Source organism: Microcaecilia unicolor, chromosome 1 (assembly GCF_901765095.1).
Source record: "Microcaecilia unicolor chromosome 1, aMicUni1.1, whole genome shotgun sequence".
Lineage (NCBI taxonomy): Eukaryota > Metazoa > Chordata > Amphibia > Gymnophiona > Siphonopidae > Microcaecilia > Microcaecilia unicolor.
The window spans coordinates 93,691,030-93,712,254 of NC_044031.1; the positions used below are offsets into that span (position 1 = coordinate 93,691,030).

Sequence of the window (21,225 nt, forward strand, 5' to 3'; positions counted from 1 at the left end):
CACAGATGTACATATTGGACTAGATTCTATATATAATACCTAAAAAAATCAGCGCTGAAATGAAATACACCTAGGCATATTCTATAACGCTTGCCTAAATTTAGGTGTACTTTACAGAATAAGCCTAAATTTCAATGTGGTTTATCGCCAGTCCACATGACTAAATTCGCAGGCAGTTACGCCAAGTAAAACATGGTGTAAATGCTGATGCTAAAAGTATACACGGACTGGATGTATTCTATAACAATGTGCGTGGATTTTAGAAACACCCACGATCTGCCCATTCCACACCCATGGCCATGCCCTCTTTCAACTATGCAGCTTAGAATTTATGCACATCACGTTATAGAATATGCTTAGACATTTCTGTACATAAATTCTAATTAATGCCATTTAGTGTCAATAATTGTGGCAATTATTGGCACTGATTGGTTAGTTAACTAAATTGCTTGTTAACTAACAACTGGATTTACATGTGCAACTTAAGTCGTGCTGTATAGAATCCGAGAGAATATTGTTCAGAAGTTTGCCCGTTATGATGCAATGATGAATCATAGGTGTTTCATTCTATTTATTATTTAAACAATTGCAGTGTTCCATTATCCATGTCTTCCTTGCATATAACAATAAACAGTCTAATAATCACAAATTGTAAAGGTGGTAGTGCAATCCTTAGCATGTCATAATTGATACTCTTTTTTGTGGTGTTTTTCAAAGACAAAATCTCTTGATAGCCAATGAATTTGGCATAAAAAAAGGTGACCACGAATGTGATCTTCTCACTTACCTGGGTCAAAACAGAGGAGGTTGATGACAGTTCTTGTAAATTTGAAGATGCCAAAAAACCTCTGTTAGGTCCCCCAGTGAATAAAAAGTGAATATCCCCGTAAAAAAATGAAATGCACCCTCATAATCTGACCATGTTGTTCAATGATCTTGCAAATTTTAGATGACAGTGGAAAAAATAAAATTAAAAAAATATTTAAGTTGTGCATCATTCTTTAAACAGTTTCTAGGCTATAGCAATATGTCTGTTTATTAACAAAAGCCCTATGTATGCTCTTCTTAAAGACCTATAGGAAATAAGCCCTTACTAAAAATCTTTCTGCTAGGTGTCTTGCTAAAATGGAATTTAGTTTGAATAACTGTACTTCATGACCATAGATGTGATATCTGTGTGTAACAGAGGTAGCGACAGGGAGAGAAGAATGTTATTCTTAAAACAAAGTGGCATTTAAGATGAAACACCGAAGGCAAATCATGTTAAACAAATCGGTTTCTTTGGATGACAAAAGAACTGGATCAAGGGCATGCACTGAATGTGATTACTTAAATTTCAGGAATGCCTTTGATACTGTTCCTTATAGGAAATTCTTAAATAAGCCAAACAGCTAGAGGATGGAACCCAAGGTGGTAACCTGGATCTTAATACACAAACCTAAGGGCTTTAACATTGAATAGAAGAAATGAGGTTAGAATAAAAATGGACAAAATGGAGTAGATAGCTCCCGTAACGTTCTGCCCATTATGAGTAGAACCAGATCTGTAGGTCAAAAAGAGTTTCATGTTGTTTCTTTAGTATTTCTTTAGTATTAAAAAAAAAACATTTTCTTTCCGTTTCATCCTTTATACTTCATAATTTGCCTTACTACTGAATTCTGGATTAATCTCTTCTTCAGCATTCCCAGATCTGTGTAGGTTGTACTGAGATTCTGTTTGAAGCTGATTTCCTCCAGTCAGCTGCATTTGTTTCTTGTTAATCTACGGTACTATATCATATGGAGCTGAATCCAAGGAAATTGTGGGACCTTGACACTTACTGCTGACCTCCTCCCCCTCAGTTTAAACCTTACCCCTTCCTACATTCTTAATATAATCGGCCAAATTTATTCTTGATTTTCCTGGCAAAATTCTGATTTTTTTTTCCATTCCCTTTCCCTCCATTCTCTAAGAATTCTGGCACTCTAGTCAGCAAAAACAAATTAGGCTGTGGGAGAGAAGGCAGCTTCCAAGTTTAATGACCTTCACCTTTGAGCCTTCAGATGCAGGCTCTTCAAATTAGTTATCTTATAAACTTTCAAACATTTTGGTTTACTCTTTTTTTTTTGCTTCCACTCCCAAATTTTAAGGCCAGGTAACACATACAACCTCACTGGCTTGCTGGAAGGAAATCTCTTCCCAGATTGAAGGGGTAGATATACTAAAGTGTGCTACTGCATTAGCAAGTACTAATGTTGTTAACATGCCCCATTAGAAAACATGTCCTATTATATAAAGCAGGAACTATGATAGATAACTCACATTAATGCAGTAGCAGCTTTTAGTAAATCTAGCACCAAGTATCTCTTTTTGGCAAGCAGGGTTCATTGTGATAATGTTTGCTACAATTCCTCCTCTTATGGGCTTAAGACTTAGAGCTTTCTTAGATTTACAGTATATTATATCTAATGTTGGTGGAAGACATGGCAAATGAAATCAATTATTAAAAGTTTTCATAGGCTAGACTTTTACCCCCTCATTCTATAACTTGGCAAGTGTCCATGTAATTTAGAATAGAAGTATTGCCAGGTGCCCTTGGCCTGGATTGGCCGCTGTCGTGGACAGGATGCTGGGCTCGATGGACCCTTGGTCTTTTCCCAGTATGGCATTACTTATGTACTTATATGTGTGTCAGAGGCACCAGTAATTGGCATTTACAAGCAAAAGTACACGCCAAAGTCACTTAGGGCCCGATTCTATATTTGGCACGGAAGGAAAACATACCTACCGACTAAAATTTAGGCACAACCATTTACAACAATGAAAGCTGGTGCAAATGCCCACGCCTATCTTAGGCGCAGACCATTGATTCTATATAGTGTGCCTAGAGATGTGCGCCAAAATCAGCGTGGATTCTAAAACAATGGGCATAACTTAACAAGCTAATGAGTACTGATAACAGCACTTAAACGATAATTAGCATTAATTGGCACGGATTATAATTTAGACGCACAACTCACTAAGTGCATTCTGTAATGGTCTGCGCTGAACTTCTAATGCACACAGGCAAAAGGGGCATGGTTATGGGTGGGGAAATGGGCGTTTCGTGGGCATTCCAAAATTTAGGCGCCTAGTTATAAAATGTGGCCTAGTGCACCTAAATCTACGTGCAGGGATTTACACCAAGTTTTCATTGGTCTACATGGATGCATATAGATTTAGGCGCTGAAATATGAACTAAAAGTATCCTCCTATATAATAAAACGCACCTCCAATGTTCTGAAGCTGACTGTGTGGACTGTGTGGACATAAGCCTTGAGGCATTCGTGCTTCTGTATCCATCTCCTGAAATGATGACGTCTCCCACTTCCGGGTGCGTCAGCAGCGACAGTGCCCAATCACAACATAGCAGCGCGAGCCAACTCCGTCGCGTACCTGTGCTGATGGGGGGACCCCAACCCCCGATAGCCGAAGTCCTCTTCTTGTCTGCGCTGGTGTTGCTTGCTGAATGATCTGATCAGACGCACGCACAGAAACTTGATAAGACCATTCAGCAAGCAACGTCAGCACAGACGAGAAGAGGACTTCAGCTGTTGGGGGTTGGGGTCCCCCGTCAGCACAGGCATGCGACCGCGGCGGGGGAGAGTTTTTGGTGGAAAGGAGGGGTCGAGAGGGTCGTGACAGGGGGGTCCAGGGGTCAGTAATGCAGGGGGGAGTGTTGAAATCGGAGGGAGGGAGGAGTCTGTAGTTCGGTGGGAGGGGCATGAGGGGGCCTTGAACTGAAAGGGAGGGAGGGGGGTCTGGAACTCGGAAGGAAGGAAGGGAGAGAGGGAGGCGTGGGTCTCTGAGGGGACAGAGCGAGACAGCGAGGGAGGGTGGGGGATTACCTTGCTAGTGCCCGTTTCATTGCCTACCGAAACGGGCCTTTTTTACTAGTTTTTCTATAATTGGCACCTAAATCTAGGCACAGATTATAGAATATGCTTAGTAGGAACTGATTTCAGTGCCAATTTTTTTTTTTTAGGCGTCATATGTAGAATGTTCTCCATAACAGGTTATTCTATAACACTGCACAAAAATTTTAGGAATGCCCACATCCCATCCGTGCTCCTCCCATAGCCAGATCTGGATGATAGAATTTACATGGACTACTTTATAGAATACACTTAGTGAGTAGTATGCTTACATTCTAATTATTCCCAATTAGTGCCAATTATTGCTGGTTAACATCAAATTATCAGCACAGATTGGCTTGTAAACCAACTGAGTTGCATGCATAAATCAGAATATGCCTAGATTTGCACGTGCAACTCTAGTCGCACGATGTAGAATTTACAGGTTAGCGTGTATCTGCCGGGGGAGGGGGGAGGTTTACATGTGGGTAGAACCTGAGCAGGTGATGGATGTTTCAGCAAATGACATGCAGAACTTACAGAATGCTATCAGTTGCACACACTGTATGGCACACTTTCGTATGCTAATTTATACCTGCCATTGAGCATGTCTACATGCTTGTATTCTCTAATGGCTTAGGCATGCCTGTGTGATGTTGATGCCTCTATTTTGGAGCCATATATATAGAATTAACCCCATAACTTCAGGTGTTAAGATGTACTGGTTTTTGAAAGCTCTCTCAAAAAGGGCTATGGGGCAAGGACATAAGGTTCTCCTGTGAAGCTGCTTCTTTGCACTCAGTCCAAAATACTGTGTTCATTATGTAAATGGCCCAGTTAGAGTTCACTGTTCTTTCTGCATTTCTTTGCCCCAACTTTTCCCTCTAGTGATCCTGTCATAGAACTCCTGTGGTGAATAGAAAGTCCTTAATCTTGAGGGCTTTCATGATTTATGTTTCTCTGTCTCTTGTTTCTCTTGTAACTAAAGAGGAGAACATTTTTTTATCAAAATCAAATAAGATAAAATCCTTTATTATAATTTTGCCGGTCACTAGTGGTCGCTTAGGTTTCTGTACTGACTGAAAATTGTGTTTTGTTAGGTTTTGTTTTTCCATCACTTTACCTTTTGCTTTTCTCTGATTGTAACATCATAACACATACACTGTAGTTTGTTCTGAGCTATTGAATTTCATTAGGTAGATGGTATATTCTGTTGTAAATAGCAGATCTGTTTTTATTCTGTTCTTCCTTTTTCTAGAACATGGAACCGAGTCAGATGCCAGGTGCAAGAGAGTCGGTAAGTGTTTTTTTTCTCCATGCTTTGAGAACATTTGGAAAAATAACTAATATCTAGGTCCCTTTCCTATATTATAGAATGAATATCAAATAGTTGTGGCCAAGGAACCCACAGTACATGCAAAATTACAGGGAGTATTTGATTAGTAAGCTCTTATTTTTAATTGCAGTTTTCTAGAAATTGCAGACCTTGCAATCTTTGGCCTTTAGTGCAATTTAAGAAAGGGCATGCTGATTCACACCAATCTTTCTGTGATATCACCAGTCTTGTTTTGTTCTCTTGCATTACTCCAGAATGCTCAGTTTCAATACCTATGTATTGGTAAGTTTGACCAAAATCAAAATTTCTTGACACTTCTAATGGATAATTGTGTGAAAGGCTTTCTTTCATTATTATATTTGTAAAATAAATCCATAGTAAAAGTGTTACAATATATAGAGAGTGCTTATGTGGTTATGGCAATCGTACTTTGAAAATTTGTAGCCCTAAAGGTGAATATTTTAATGTGCTAACACAACATCAAAGCTATGAAACTGAAGCCAATTAACAGCATTGGCTGTGTCATAAAGCTGAAAATGTACAGTATCTGAAAATCTCACTTCATAAGTTAGCAGACCACAGGGCACATCAAGCATGCTGTTAAGGTCTTTGAAAGGATGGAGGTGTGGAAAGTTGTTGATTCTATCATATAATGGATGCCTACCATGCCATATCAGGTGTCCTGTCCACACAAAGGTGTGCCTCATGCATAGCTGTAAGGCTCTCTAGCCTGATAATAATAAATTGGATCCGTGTAGCTCCTTTTATCCAAAAGGAATTCCAATGTTTTTTCTCAATTTTGTCACTTTGAAGTATATGTAGTAAACTAGAAGAGAGGTTTTCTCAAAGACTAAACTCGGTCTTGTTCTTTGGTCACTCTGGCAGCTGCTCTAAAATCAGCCATGCCCATATTGTTTTTATACAAACTGCCTTTATTATTTAGCTGTTTCTCCCTTACCTCATTAAGCATCTGTCATGCAGGCTGCCAGCCAAGCTGCATAAATAACCACCTATACTAGATGTTACTGCAGGTATACCTCTTAAATGTGTTTTTGGAAAGGGAATTGGAATCCTACTTGGTTCAAATGGATCGTGAAAGCAAAAATTATTTTTAATATGTGCCATAGGGTTCTGGCAGTAGTACTGACATCAGAAAAGTCCATAGCCAACTTTTTATAGTTGTATAATTCTTAAATTGATTTAGTAAAAAGGTAGCATAATCTTTCTGTGTGTATGTGTGTATGTATATATATATATGTGTGTGTATAGATAGATAGAGAGAAAGGGATATGCCACTGAGCAAAAAGGTACCAAAAGCTTTGTACGTGACTTGTTTATACTAAAGTATATGATTTGTTTATACCAAGAGGGATATCAACTGCATAATCCTGCAAAATTTCAGTCTTGGGTATGAACACAAGAATAGCCATGTTGGGTCAGACCAATGGTCCATCTAACCCAGTATCCTGATTCCAACAATGGCCAATCCTGATCACAAATACCTGGTAGAATCCCAAATAATAGCAACATTCCATGCTATTGATCCCAGGGCAAACAGACTAATTTATAAGAAATGTTTGTCAGTTAAAAACTCATTTTTTAGAAAAATACATTTGAAAAATAGCAAACTGAAAACATCTATATCTCTGTGGTCCAAAGTTGTGAAAAAAGAATTTGCATAGTCTCTCTCTACTGACACTATAGTACACAAAACTTTCAAAAATGAAAGTTGTAACTCCACTTTTGATACCTTTTCTCTTAGTGGGTCACATATATCTCACTCTATATATAAACAGGGCACTATAGAGAAGTCTACAACCAGACTAATCATATGTAGCCAGAGTACATTCAATCAAACCAATAATAGTACATTATACTTACCATCTCTTATAGGCACTGCAACATATAGTTGTTGCTGACTCGAAGCAGGTATACCTGTGTGTGGCAACATTCAGGGAAGAAATTTTATACTGGCACATAAAGATATATGCTGCCTTTATAAAACAGGAATGTCTGTTAAGGCTGTGCAGGACAAAAATGTTAATTTTGTTTAGTTTCCTGTGTCTTTTATGGGATTTAAAAAAAAATCATTTGTGGAGTTATTTTGTTGGCAATTTTGTCAGTAGTGCACATTATTGAGTAATAAGGCACACTGTCGAATCATAATATGCATTATTTAAGCAAATTCTGGATTTTTGTCCTGTTGATTTAAAAAGAATATGAAGAATTTCCCATTTTTCAAATGAATGCACATCCCTGATGTCTACTGTATATGCCTTCCCTATCTAGGCTGCCTGTTATAAAGTTCTGCTTCTTGTGTTAGAAATTTGTGAGCTCCTTTTTCATCATGCTTAAAGCCTATTGGATCCCAATTTGAAAAATCATAAGAGGAAAATCCTCCCAACATCTTCTGGTCCTACTTGAAAGAACAAGGAACTCTACCTTTTTTTGTTCTGTTGTAATAATGTTCAAACCTATTGGAACTCAATTTGGGACAGAATCGCCACAATTCTTTCCATAGATCAGGGCTTCTCAACCCAGTCCCGTTAGGTTTTCAGGATATCCACAATGAATATGCGTGTGAGGGAAAGACATGCATATTCATTGTGGATATCCAGAAAACCCAGTGGAACTTGGTGTGCCTAGAGGACTGGTTTGAGGAGGCCTGCCATAGGTAATACTTGGATATCCTCATTCATATCATCATTCTTTGTTCCTTCCCTCCAGAACTTCAACTGGCAAAGCCCCAAATCAAACTTTTTAATATAATGATTTTCTTAGTTATCCACTTTATTGTATGCTACTGGAAAGACAACTCCAAACTAAATATGTTTGAATAGTAGAGTCATCTCTGCTCTATTAGGAAATATGAGTAACCTGCAGCCCTTAAGCATCATAGTATCTATAGCCTTCAGGAAGTCTGGGCACAACTGGATATGTTTGCTGTAATGTTTGATCTGCCTTAACCGTTTTCCATCTTTGTGTACAGTGATCTATAGATGTTTCAATTTGTATCTCTGTTACTAACTGTACTTTGTTTATGTACTTTAATATCTGTTTAAAACCAATAAAATATATTTGAAAAAAAGGAATTTGTGAGCTGTTCACAAAGTATTCTACAAGGGTTGTCCACCTTACCTTTCATTGGTGATTGTTCCATACACAGCATCTTGGTTCTTGTGATCTTCCACTGGATGTGGGTTATTTATTCATAAGAACATGGTCCATCTAGCCCAGTATTCTGTTTTCCAAACAGTGGCCAAGCCAGGTCACAAGTACCTGGCAGAAACCCAAATTGTGACAACATCCCATACTACAAATCCCAGGGCAAGAAGTTGCTTCCCATGTCTGTCTCAATAGCAAACTATGGACTTTTCCTCCAGGAATTTGTCCAAATCTTTTTTAAACCCAGATACACTAACCACTGTTACCACATCCTCCAGCAAGGTGTTCCAGAGCTTAACTATTCATTGAGTGAAAAATATTTCCTCCTATTTGTTTTAAAAGTATTTCCATGTAACTTCAAGTGTCCCCTAGTTGTTGTACTTTTGGAACAAGTAAAAAAATCAATTTACTTCTACTCATTCTACACCACTTAGGATTTGGAAGACCTCAATCATATCTCCCCTCATCCGTCTCTTTTCCAAGGTGAAGAGCCCTAACCTCTTTAGCCTTTCCTCATACAAGAGGACGCCCATCCCCTTTATCAGTGTTCTCTGTCTAACTTGATTCAACAGGAAATTCTGCCTTCTTTTGTGGTGGACCTGTTTTGAAATTCACCCACCATTTCAAGTGCCTACATTTAATATGTCAGATTTGTTATTTGAAGTATTTACTCCTATTTGCCATCACTTGTACAGAGGCATCAACACTGCCTTTCTTCTGCTCGTTATACCTCTTTCAGTGCAGCCTAGCATCCTCTTCACTGCAGTCACTGTCTTGTCATTTTGTTTCACCACCTTGAGCTTCTCAGACACTATCACCCCAAAGTCTCTCTTCTGACCAGTTTTGTAGCCGCCCTCTGGACCAACTCCATCCTGTTTATATCTTTCTATATGTGCGGTCTCCAGAATTGCACACAGTATTCTAAATGGGGCCTCACCAAAGACTTCTACAAGGGCACTATCACCTCTTTTTTCCTGCTGGTCATCCCTCTCGTTATGCACCTAAGCATTCTTCTGGTTTGAATGTCACCTTTTCTACCTATTTGGCCACCTCAATTATCATTGGATACAATCACCCCCAAGTCCCGCACTTCAACCCCTATACTGTACCGTTTCCTTAGATTTTTGTAACCCAAGTGCATATATATATATATATATATATATATATATATATATTTTTTTTTTGCATTAAATCTTAGTTGCCAATTATTCATTCTTCAAGCTTTGCTAGATCCTTCCTCAGGGTATCCACACTATCCAGGGTGTCCATTCTATTTCAGAGTTTGGTATCATCTACAAAAAGACAAACCTTACCAGGCAGTCCTTCCTCAATATCACTCACAAAGATGTTAAAAAGAGACGGCCCAAGGACTGATTCTTGTGGTACACCATTGATAACATCCTTTTCCTCAGAGCAAGCTCCATTTACCACTACCCTCTGTTTCCTTCCATTTAATACGTTTTTAACTCACTCTAGGTCCCATACCGAGGGCACACAGTTTATTTATCAGTCACCTGTATAGAACCGTGTCAAATACTTTGCTAAAATCCAAGTAAGTGCATAAGTAATGCCACACTGGGAAAAGACCAAGGGTCCATCGAGCCCAGCATCCTGTCCACGACAGTGGCCAATCCAGGCCAAGGGCACCTGGCAAGCTTCCCAAACGTACAAACATTCTATACATGTTATTCCTGGAATTGTGGATTTTTCCCAAGTCCATTTAGTAGCGGTTTATGGACTTGTCCTTTAGGAAACCGTCTAACCCCCTTTTAAACTCTGCCAAGCTAACTGCCTTCACCACATTCTCCGGCAACGAATTCCAGAGTTTAATTACGCGTTGGGTGAAGAAACATTTTCTCCAATTTGTTTTAAATTTACTAAACTGTAGTTTCATCGCATGCCACCTAGTCCTAGTATTTTTGGAAAGCGTGAACAGATGCTTCACATCCGCCTGTTCCACTCCACTCATTATTTTATATACCTCTATCATGTCTCCCTTCAGCCGTCTCTTCTCCAAGACCTAGCCTCCTTAGTCTTTCTTCATAGGGAAGTCGTCCCATCCCCGCTATCATTTTAGTCACCCTTCGTTGCACCTTTTCCAATTCCATTATATCTTTCTTGAGATGCGGCGACCAGAATTGAACACAATACTCAAGGTGCGGTCGCCATATCTAGCACCCCTCCCAGTCCAACTGTTTGGTCACTCAGTCAATGAAATCAATCAGATGCATCTGACAAGACCTGCTTTATCGAAACCATGTTGCCTCAGGTCCTGCACTCCATTCGATTTAAGCCAGTCAGTAGAAATAGAAGATGATACCTTTTTTGTTGGACTAACTTAATACATTTTTTGATTAGCTTTCGAAGGTAGCCCTTCGTCAGATCAGAAAATGAAGAAGGGCTACCTTTGAAAGCTAATCAAAAAATGTATTAAGTTAGTCCAATAAAAAAGGTATCATCTTATTTTCTTTTCTATGTTTTATTTTATTCCTATTGACTGGCTTTAGAAGTGGACTAACATGGCTACCACATCTCTCTACATTCGATTTAAGAAACCTCACAATCCTCTTCTTTACTACTACTACTACTACTTAACATTTCTAGAGCGCTACTAGGGTTACGCAGTGCTGTACAATTTAACAAAGAGAGACAGTCCCTGCTCAATCTAATAGACAAGTGAATGGTCGGTCCGATAGGGGCAGTCAAATTGGGGCAGTTTGGATTCACTGAACGGTAAGGGTTAGGTGCCGAACGCAGCATTGAAGAGGTGGGCTTTAAGCAAAGACTTGAAGACGGGCAGGGAGGGGGCTTGGCGTAAGGGCTCAGGAAGGTTGTTCCAAGCATAGGGTAAGCCGAGGCAGAATGAGCGGAGCCTGGAGTTGGCGGTCGTGGAGAAGGGTACTGAGAGGAGGGATTTATCCTGTGAACGGAGGTTACGGGCGGGAACGTAAGGGGAGATGAGGGTAGAAAGATAGTGAGGGGCAGCAGACTGAGTGCATTTGTAGGTAAGAAGGAGAAGCTTGAATTGAATGCGGTATCTGATTGGAAGCCAGTGAAGTGACCTGAGGAGAGGGGTGATAAGAGTATATCGGTTCTGGCGGAATATGAGACGTGCAGCAGAGTTCTGAACAGATTGAAGGGGGGATAGATGGCTAAGTGGGAGGCCGGTGAGGAGTAAGTTGCAGTAGTCCAGGCGAGAGGTAATGAGAGCGTGGACGAGAGTTCGGGTGGTGTGTTCAGAGAGGAAAGGGCGAATTTTGCTGATGTTAAAGAGGAAGAAGCGACAGGTCTTGGCTATCTGCTGGATATGCACAGAGAAGGAGAGAGAGGAGTCAAAGATGATTCCGAGGTTGCAGGCAGATGAGACGGAGAGGATGAGGGTGTTATCAACTGAGATAGAAAGTGGAGGAAGAGGACAAGTGGGTTTTGGTGGAAAGACGATAAGCTCGGTCTTGGACATGTTCAGTTACAGATGGCGGTTGGACATCCAGGCAGCAATGTCGGATAAGCAGGCCGATACCTTTGCCTGGGTCTCTGTGGTGATGTCTGGTGTGGAGAGATACAGTTGGGTGTCATCAGCATAGAGATGATGCTGGAAACCATGAGATGAGATCAGGGAGCCCAGGGAAGAGGTGTAGATTGAGAAGAGAAGGGGTCCAAGGACAGATCCCTGGGGAACACCAACAGATAAGGGGATGGGGGTTGAGGAAGATCCATGAGAGTGAACTTTGAAGGTGCGGTGGGAGAGATAGGAGGAGAACCAGGAGAGGACAGAGCCCTGGAACCCAAATGAGGTCAGTGTGGCAAGAAGTAAGTCATGATTGACAGTGTCAAAAGCGGCGGATAGATCGAGGAGGATGAGGATGGAGTAGTGGCCTCTGGATTTGGCAAGGAACAGGTCATTACAGACTTTAGAGAGTGCTGTTTCTGTTGAGTAAAGAGGGCGAAAACTGGATTGAAGTGGATCGAGGATGGCATGAGAGGAGAGAAAATCAAGGCAGCGGCTGTGGACTGCGCGCTCAAGTATCTTGGAGAGGAAGGGTAGGAGGGAGATGGGGCGGTAGTTGGAGGGACAGGTAGGGTCTAGTGATGGTTTTTTGAGGAGTGGCGTGACTACGGCATGCTTGAAGGTGTCGGGGGACAGTTGCAGTGGAGAGAGAGAGGTTGAGGATATGACAGATGGAGGGGGTGATAGTAGGAGAGATGGTGTTAAGTAAGTTGGTGGGGATGGGATCAGAGGAACAAGTGGTGCATTTTGAGGAGGAAAGAAGGCGGGCGGTTTCCTCCTCGGAGATATCAGGAAAGGAGGAGAAGGAGGTCTGGGTTGGTTGGTTGAGGGAGAGGGTTGAAGGGTGAAGAGGAGGAGGTGGCTTGGTAGTGAACTCAAGGTTGATCTTTAGATGTATTCCCATTAGTTTACTCACCACTGATGTCAGACTGACAGATCTGTAATTCCCAACCTCCTCCTGACTTCAGCTGGTGTGCAGAGGAACCACATCCGCCCTTCTCCAGTCCTCCGGGATCACTCCAGACTCTAAAGAAGCATTTCAAGAGGTTAGAAAGCAGAGCCACCAGAACATCTTCAAGTTCCTTGAGTACCCTCAAATGTATCCCCTTGCTTTGTCTGTCTTTAGATTATCTAACTCCTCTTGAACCCAGACTTCTGAGAATCAGTCCTGGTCTACCATACATCCATCTCCATTAGCATTTGTTATCTGTGGTCCTTCCCCTGGCCTTTCATTCATGAACACAGAACAGAAACAATTGTTAAGCAGTTCAGCTTTATCCTTAATAGCTTTTACATATTCCTCCCCCCTCAGCCTTGAGCCTCACAATGCTATTATGGCACTTCCTTCTATCACTTACAAATCTAAAAACATCTCCCCCCTCCCCCAATTTTACTGTATCATCTATTTTTGCTTTCCTGACAGTTTCTCTTAGCTTTTTCAGGTATTTTTGCCTGTCTTCCTCTTTCTGAGTCATCTTGTAATTTATGAAGGCTAACCTTTTTTCTCTTACCTTTTCAGCTACTATTTTTGAGAATCAGAGCAGCATTTAAAATAGCTCCTTTCAGTTTTGCCCACTGATGTTCTGCTTCCTTTAGCAGTTCTCATCCAACTAACTCATCCTTGAGAAATTCCTCCATCTTGGCAAAGTTAGTTCTTTTGATTTCTAGGATCTTCAATTTTGAATAAGCCCTCTCCTCCTGTGTTGTAATATTGAACCACACCATTCAGTGAGCTCTAGATGCCAAATGATCCCCCACCGTAACATAATAAGCACTCCCTCTGTTTTGTAAGCACCAGGTGTAAAATAGCTCCATCCTACATGGGTTCCATTACCCACTGCTGGAACAATTCTTCCTGTAGAGAATCCAAGATTCCCTTGCTTCTAGATGACACTGCAGCAGGAACACCCCGATCAATGTCTGGCACATTACAATCACCTATCAGTAGTACTTCCCCTTTCCTAGCTATCTTGTGAATGTCTTCAATTACCGTATTTTTCAGACTACAAGACGCACTTTTTCCCCCCAAATTTGGGAGGAAAATGTGGGTGCGTCTTATAGTCTGAATGTAGCGTACCTGCTTGCTGGGGGGGGGGGGGGGGGGCGGCCATGGCCGGCCTTAGGCTGAGGCGAGCATTGCGACCGCCCGCCTGCCTGTCCGCCCTCAGCTCCCCGACTTTCCGTTTGTGCAACCGTCTACCTGCCTTGAAATCTTTAACTTACATACTTGAAGTCGCGGTGAACCAGCTGTAAGTAAAAGCAGCAGGCAGGCAGGCTCACCTTCTCGTCACTTCCCTTCTCGTCATTAGCAATTTATTGCTAATGAATGAGTTTGTTTAGGTGGTCTGTTATATTAATTATCCTCTCCATTGTCCTGCTTTTGCTGGGGATGAGTTCCTGATGAATTCCTTCTTCCTATTGTAACCCCCACTTCCTATGTAAAATACCTAGAAACATATTGTCTGATTTTCTTCCCAAGGATTCTTTTTCCTGCTTGGTGAGTCCCCGCTTGTAGCATTGTGTTCAATTTTAGAGGCCGTATTTTGCCAAGGACTTAAAAAGACTTGCAGTGATTCAGAGAATCGTGACAAAAATGATATGGGGTTGTGCCAAAAGATGTACGAGAAGAGACTTGAGGTCCTGTATATGTATACCCTAAAGAAAAGGAAGGATAGAGGCAATATGACATGGATGTTTGAACATTTGAAAGGTATTAATATGAAAACAGACCTTTTCCAGATAAGGGTAAGTGGTAGATCTAGAGGACATGAATTGAGGTTATGGGGGGGTGATAGGAGTAATGTCAGGAAGTACTTTTTCATAGAGAGGGTGGTGGATGCCTGCAGTTCCCTCTCATGGGAGGTGGTACAGATGAAAACTGTAACAGAATTTTAAAAATGCATGGAAAGAAATTGGCATCAGAGCTACTTAGCCGTGCCTAAGTGGTAAATCCTGTAGTTAGGAAGTAAGGCTAGTGCTGGGCAGAAGTTTACATATTTCTACAGTACAGAGTTCTATGGTATGTTCTCGATTATGGCTAGATAGATCTGGTTAGGCTAGAGCAGGCTTCAATGGCAGCTCCAGTAGTGGAAAACTAAGCCAGTGCTAGGTAGACGTTTGCAGTCTGTGCCCTGAAAATGGCAAGGACAGCTCAAGATCAAGTATGCATATGTTATATACTAAGAGTTTATTTTGTTGGCCAGACTGGATGGACCATGCAGGTCTTTATTTGCCATTATCTATTATGTTACTTTGAAACATCCCCCCTTGGATACATGGATATTGTCTTCAGATCAAGTGGGAGCACCCTTTCAACACTCATGACTGCTGGAGTTAGTGAGAGGGTGGTCAGATGTTCGGTCGGTCATTTGAATGACATAGTTTGATCATTAGGTACCTCGGGGGCTGGAACAAAGACAAACACATTGATTTTGAACTCCATACATATTTTGAAGGACAAATTGACATCTTCTGCAAACATCAAATGTTTGCATGGCCTCAGTGATACTAAACTGTAAATCTTGCAGCGTGATTTTTTTTGTTGGAGATGGTGTTCAGCATTTCTGTAGGTAAGGAGTCCTAATGACACTTCAATAGCAACGTTTCTAGGCTAGAATTAGAGTGCATGCATACCAAAGTTAAAAGGGAGATGCAGTCTTTGCTCCTTAAGCCCAGGACTGTTATTGCAGTGACTGGGATACATGGTAGGTAGATTTGAAAAATGGTAAACCATCCCTCCCCAATTTCCAACTATTTGTAAAAGAAGGTGCCTGGTGCCATAGCTTCAAGTATGGTGGAAGCTTAAATATTTATTTTCAAAAGTTTGATGTATTGCCAATCACAAAAGAGCAGCAAGGTGGTTTACAAATAAAATCTCAAGGGAGAGCCTAATAGTAGAGAGAGGAAGAGAGGAAGAAAAAGAGGGTAAGAGTTAGTTTCACTGATGTTGGAAGCCCAAAGAATCATGAGAAAACTTCTGGGTCCAAGATGTAGTGCAATGTTGCAGAGGTTTCATGTTGTAGATGTTCTGAGGGAGAACTCGATTTTAATGAAGAGGATGTTTGCTTAAAAATAAGGTCATATATTATAATGTCACACCACTAGTAATAGCCCAGTTGCATGAGGGAAGCTACTGCTGTCCCTGGAATCGGTAGCATGGAATCTTGCTACTATTTGGGATTCTACCAGGTATTTGTGACCTGGGTTGGCCATTATCGGAAGCAGAATACTGGACTAGATAAACCACTGGTCTGTACTACTCCAGCTCTGGCAATTTTTTTCAGTTTGATTAAAGCCATTCTAAATCTATGCACCATAAAAGTTATAATACAGAGGATGATTTGATCAGGATTCATGAGCTGCTGGTGAGGAAAGCTAACTTTTGGAAGTTAACTGATTGTGAATGGGGTTGTTTTCAGTCTAGTTTCTCTGGTTGAATTCTGATGATCGATTAATAAATTTGCAAAAGGAACCTGGCCATAGACGATTATTAAATTGGACTTGGGGAAAATCCACTATTTCTGGGCTAAGCAGTATAAAATGTTTTGTACTTTTTTGGGATCTTTCCAGGTATTTGTGACCTGGTTTGGCCACTGCTGGAAACAGGATGCTGGGCTTGATAGACCTTTGGTCTGTCCCTGTATGGCAATACTTATGTTTCTGTTGAATCTCCCTAATGAGATTTATTTATTTATTTTCAAAACTTTATATCCCACTTTAAACTCAAAGCAGGTTACAATAAAAACATACACAATATCAGAGAAAAACATCAAACAAATGACAAAATAAAATTTTATTAATACATCATTGACTTCTGGAAAAAGCTGTCAAGGCAAACTAATTCTCATCCATCCATTTATACTTCTACAAAATAAAAAAAGGCTTCAATAACTTTTTTTAATTTCTGAAAATCTGCACAGTGTCTTAGATAGCCTTGCAACCCATTTAACAAATAAGCCTCAGCTATAGAAAACACATAATTTCTTGTTTCAGATAAACAACAAACATAGTAACATAGTAGATGACGGCAGAAAAAGACCTGCACGGTCCATCCAGTCTGCCCAAGATGATAAATTCATATGTGCTACTTTTTTTATTTGTACTGTCCTCTTCAGTGCACAGACCGTATAAGTCTGGCCAGCCCTATCCCCGCCTCCCAACCACCAGCTCTGGCACAGACCGTATAAGTCTGCCCAGCACTATCCCTGCCACCCACCACCGGCTCTGGCACAGACCGTATAAGTCTGCCCAGCACTATCCCTGCCTCCCAACCACCAACCCCGCCTCCCAACCACCAGCTCTGGCACAGACCGTATAAGTCTGCCTAGCACTATCCCTGCCACCCACCACCGGCTCTGGCACAGACCGTATAAGTCTGCCCAGCACTTGTCCCGCCTCCCAACCACCAGCCCCAGCACAGACCGTATATGTCTGCCCACACTAGCCCCGCCTCCCAACCACCAGCTCTGCCACCCATTCTAGGCTAAGCTCCTGAGGTTTATAGCTGTTTCTTCACCACAGAATGTAATTCTCATTGTGGTTCATACATGACTAAAGAATCCACAAAATATTGTGGAATTTTACTATATATACATTGATGTATCAAAATCAAGATCTTATATTGTACATAAAATTTCACTGATAACCAATGTAAACATTTCAGAATGGGAGAAACATGCTCAAATCTCTTCACTCCCCTAATCAAACAAGCTGCTGCATTCTGAACAATCTGTGAAGCTTGCATTTTAATTGAATTCAAGCCTAAATAAAGTGAATTACAAAAATCCAATCACATAAGTACCAAGCTTTGCAGTACTATACGAAAATCATGTACTGATAACATACCCTTTAACTTAATACTCATAGTTGAAAAAAAAACAGTAGAAATGACATGATCTATTTGAGCTTGCATATTCAATCCACAATCTAACATCGCACCCACATTTCGAATAACAGTCTTCATCTGTAATGTCATACCTTGATATTTCAAAACAGTAGGTAGTGAAGAATCAAGATTTCTTCCAACATACATAAATTCAGTCTTTAAAAAATTCAATGACAAACCATGAAATTGCATCCAATCTGAAATAGCATCCATATAAAAACTAAACATTTCTTTCAATTTCTCAGAATTCTCTGGTATCGGAAAGAAGAACTGAATATCAGCAGCATACATACAAAAGGACACATAACTGTTAGGAAACCTTACCCAAAGATGACAAATACACATTGAATAGCAACATAGGGCTGAACCTTGAGGAATGCCACGATTAATCATATGACTGAACTGCCTGATTTCCCCACAAATGTTCTTTTCTGAAAATAGGATTCAAACCATTGAAGCACCTGACCACCAATTGTAATTCCATACAGTTTTTTTAAACAATAACTTATTTACCATATCAAGATCTGATTTAATATCCAGTGTGCCTAGACAAAATCCAATCTTTTCATCTATTCCAAGTCTTGACTCATTAATCAATGAAAGGAGTAAAAATTCTACACTGTGATTTTTCTTTGAAACCACACTGAAAATTGTTTAATATATTCTGACCTAACACAAACTCCTGAAGTTGTTTCAATACAAAATATGGTTGAAGGGCAAGGGTCAGAAACTGACCTAGTAGGGGTTAAACTTTTAACCAAATTTTATATTTCAGAAATTGCCATCACTGTAAATTCATTCCAGAAAGAATTAGAACCATGCAATTCAAATTCATAGTTCTCCATACTATTTTGTAGATCTTCATCATATAACTTTTAAAATAACCAACCTCCATATACCTGAGCAGTTCAATTTTCATTATTCATTTCAGTATTCTCACCATTCACTAAAAAATTCACTCTATGAAATAATACCTTTGGACGATTTAAAGCCATTTTGATCTTATCCTGATAATTCTGATTTCTAGTTTGTTCACAAATGGCCCTATACTCATTCAGTTCAACATATAGGAATCATAATCATCATTATCTTGTGATTTTTTTTACAGTACATTTTTCAAGTGCAGTAGTATCCATTGAAGTTAGCAAAGATGAATTCCAAACATTGACCATCTGAATTAGACATATCATCTGTAATCAACATTCTTTTCTCCCATTCTTATTGCTGGCTAAGTTAATATTAGATCTAATGGCAGAAGGCAAGTTTCTGAATAGCAAGAACGCTCAAAGATTGTTCTAATTACAGATTTATTGCTAATATACTTATGTTTGAAAAATCTATAGGACCCCCCCCCCCCCCCCAACAGCTTCTGACTTTTCTGGACCAGTATGACTTGTTGAGTCCAACATAAGTTTTGTTCATCATTTAATACATAGACTTTATTAAAGGCTTTGCTTCATGAAATACACTTGTTAATTGACAATGGGGGGTCAGAGGATCTTGTACAGTTAGCTCTTTTTGCTACATTTGATCTGCTGGATCATTAGTTGTTACTTGAGGAACTGAGCAATAATCAGGTTGGTGGTTCAGTATTTAACTAGATATTGGAGTTTTTGTCCCACAGATCTTACGGACTTATCTCAGAGTTTTGGTATTTGTTTTTTGTTACATTTGTACCCCGCGCTTTCCACACTCATGGCAGGCTCAATGCAGCTTACATGGGGCAATGGAGCGTTAAGTGACTTGCCCAGAGTCACAAGCAGCTGCCTGTGCCTGAAGTGGGAATCAAACTCAGTTCCTCAGTTCTCCAGGACCAAAGTCCACCACCCTAACCACTAGGCCATTTGAATTGTGGAGTCCACAGGGTCTTTCCAATTCAGTAATTTTGTTCAATATGTATTTGCATAATTGTGTAGGCCTTATTTTATCAAGCTTAGTGCTAAATATTTTTCTTAACATTTTGATATTTTACTCTTTATTCTGTTCTGTGAAACACTAGCTGCTTGTACATTTATGGGGGACTTTTTCTAACTAGTGAAAAAATGGATGACAAAACACAAATTAAAATTAAATCTTAATAAGACTAACCTTTTATGTTGGGGCACTCTGATGAGGTTAGCCCCTCTGAAAGTCCTTTGAGAGATTCCTGTTTCATTGGCTAGTTCTTTGCATATCCTGAGTATAGTGGTGGATTCTGCTTTATCATTGGAAGTTCAACTTAAGGACATTGGTGAAAAAGACCTTGGGGAAGTATTGTCTTGTACAGTGGGTTAAACATTACTTGTTAGAACACAATTTAGACATGTTGTTCAGGCTACTACTATAGTGGCAAATTTGGGTTGTTCCAGTGAAGTTTATTTGGGATTTTCGAAAAGACAGACTTGATTACAAGTGATGGACATTACAGCCGTAAAGTTCATTTACACTGGCTTTCTTTTTCTAAGTTATGTTCTAAAGTCCTCTTGGGCTAGCACCTGCTTATATGTCAGATCTGTTAATGGATTCTTCTGTTTGTTCGAGATTTGCAACCTCTGGGGAACTTGGTTCCTATTTCTGAAAGTATCTTCATTATAAGCTCACTTTTGAGATGGTATCAGCTATAGATATTAAAAGAATTGTTAGATAGTATCCAAGCTATAGATAAAAATATCAGAAAGCATCTCAACAGTTTCAAAAATATGGTTAACAAGTACTGTCAGGGTTTCATTCTTTAGGGTCAATTTTGAATTCTGAAATTGCTGTATGTATTGTATATCACACATTTATTTTTATATTGTCTGTTCTGCTTGTTATTTTGTTTTTATATTCAACTTATTTTTATAAGTAGAGATCTAGGTGGTGACAGAAGAGGGCAAAATGAAAACCTTTCAGGACCTGCAACAGGAATTCGCATTGCCACCAACTTCTGGATTTTCATATCTTCAACTCCATCATTGTGTTTCTTCATTATTGTGGACTGACTTGATGGAGGGGAGGTGTATACATTGGGCTCTCAATTGCAAGTACCCTTGACTTTTTACCGTAGGTATTTGAAGGATACCACTGCTGATATTGACTACTAGTAAAAGAGGCCCGTTTATGAAATGGGCGCTAGCAAGGTTCCACGCTCCCCTCCCTTCCTCCCTCCCTCTCTCTCTCCCCTCTGAGTTCCAGGCCCCCTCCCCTCCGAGTTCCATGCCCCTCTCCCTTCCTCCCTCTCCTCTGAGTTCCAGACACCCCTCCCCTTTGAGTTCCAGGACCCCCTGCCCCCCCTCCCCTTTGAGGTCCAGGACCCCCCTCCCCCCCTCCCCTTTGAGTTCCAGAACCCCCCTCCCCTTTGAGTTCCAGGACCCCCCTCCCCTTTGAGTTCCAGGACCCCCTCCCTCCCCTCCCCTTCGAGTTCCAGGACCCCCTCCCTCACCTCCAAGTTCCAGGACCCCTCCTTTCCCTCCCCTTCGAGTTCCAGGATGGCCCTCCCTCC

At 40.5% G+C, this 21,225-nt stretch overlaps 1 protein-coding gene across 3 annotated transcripts in view; it reads left to right on the forward strand.

Annotated features, from left to right (window-relative positions):
* PARD3 (par-3 family cell polarity regulator) overlaps positions 1-21,225 on the forward strand; it is a 1,299,417-nt gene that overhangs the window by 651,253 nt on the left and 626,939 nt on the right. For all 3 annotated transcript variants that reach the window (XM_030199049.1, XM_030199057.1, XM_030199066.1), the window contains exon 12: positions 5,131-5,169. In XM_030199049.1, coding sequence (XP_030054909.1) covers positions 5,131-5,169 — 39 coding nt within the window. The remainder of the gene's footprint in view (positions 1-5,130; positions 5,170-21,225) is intronic.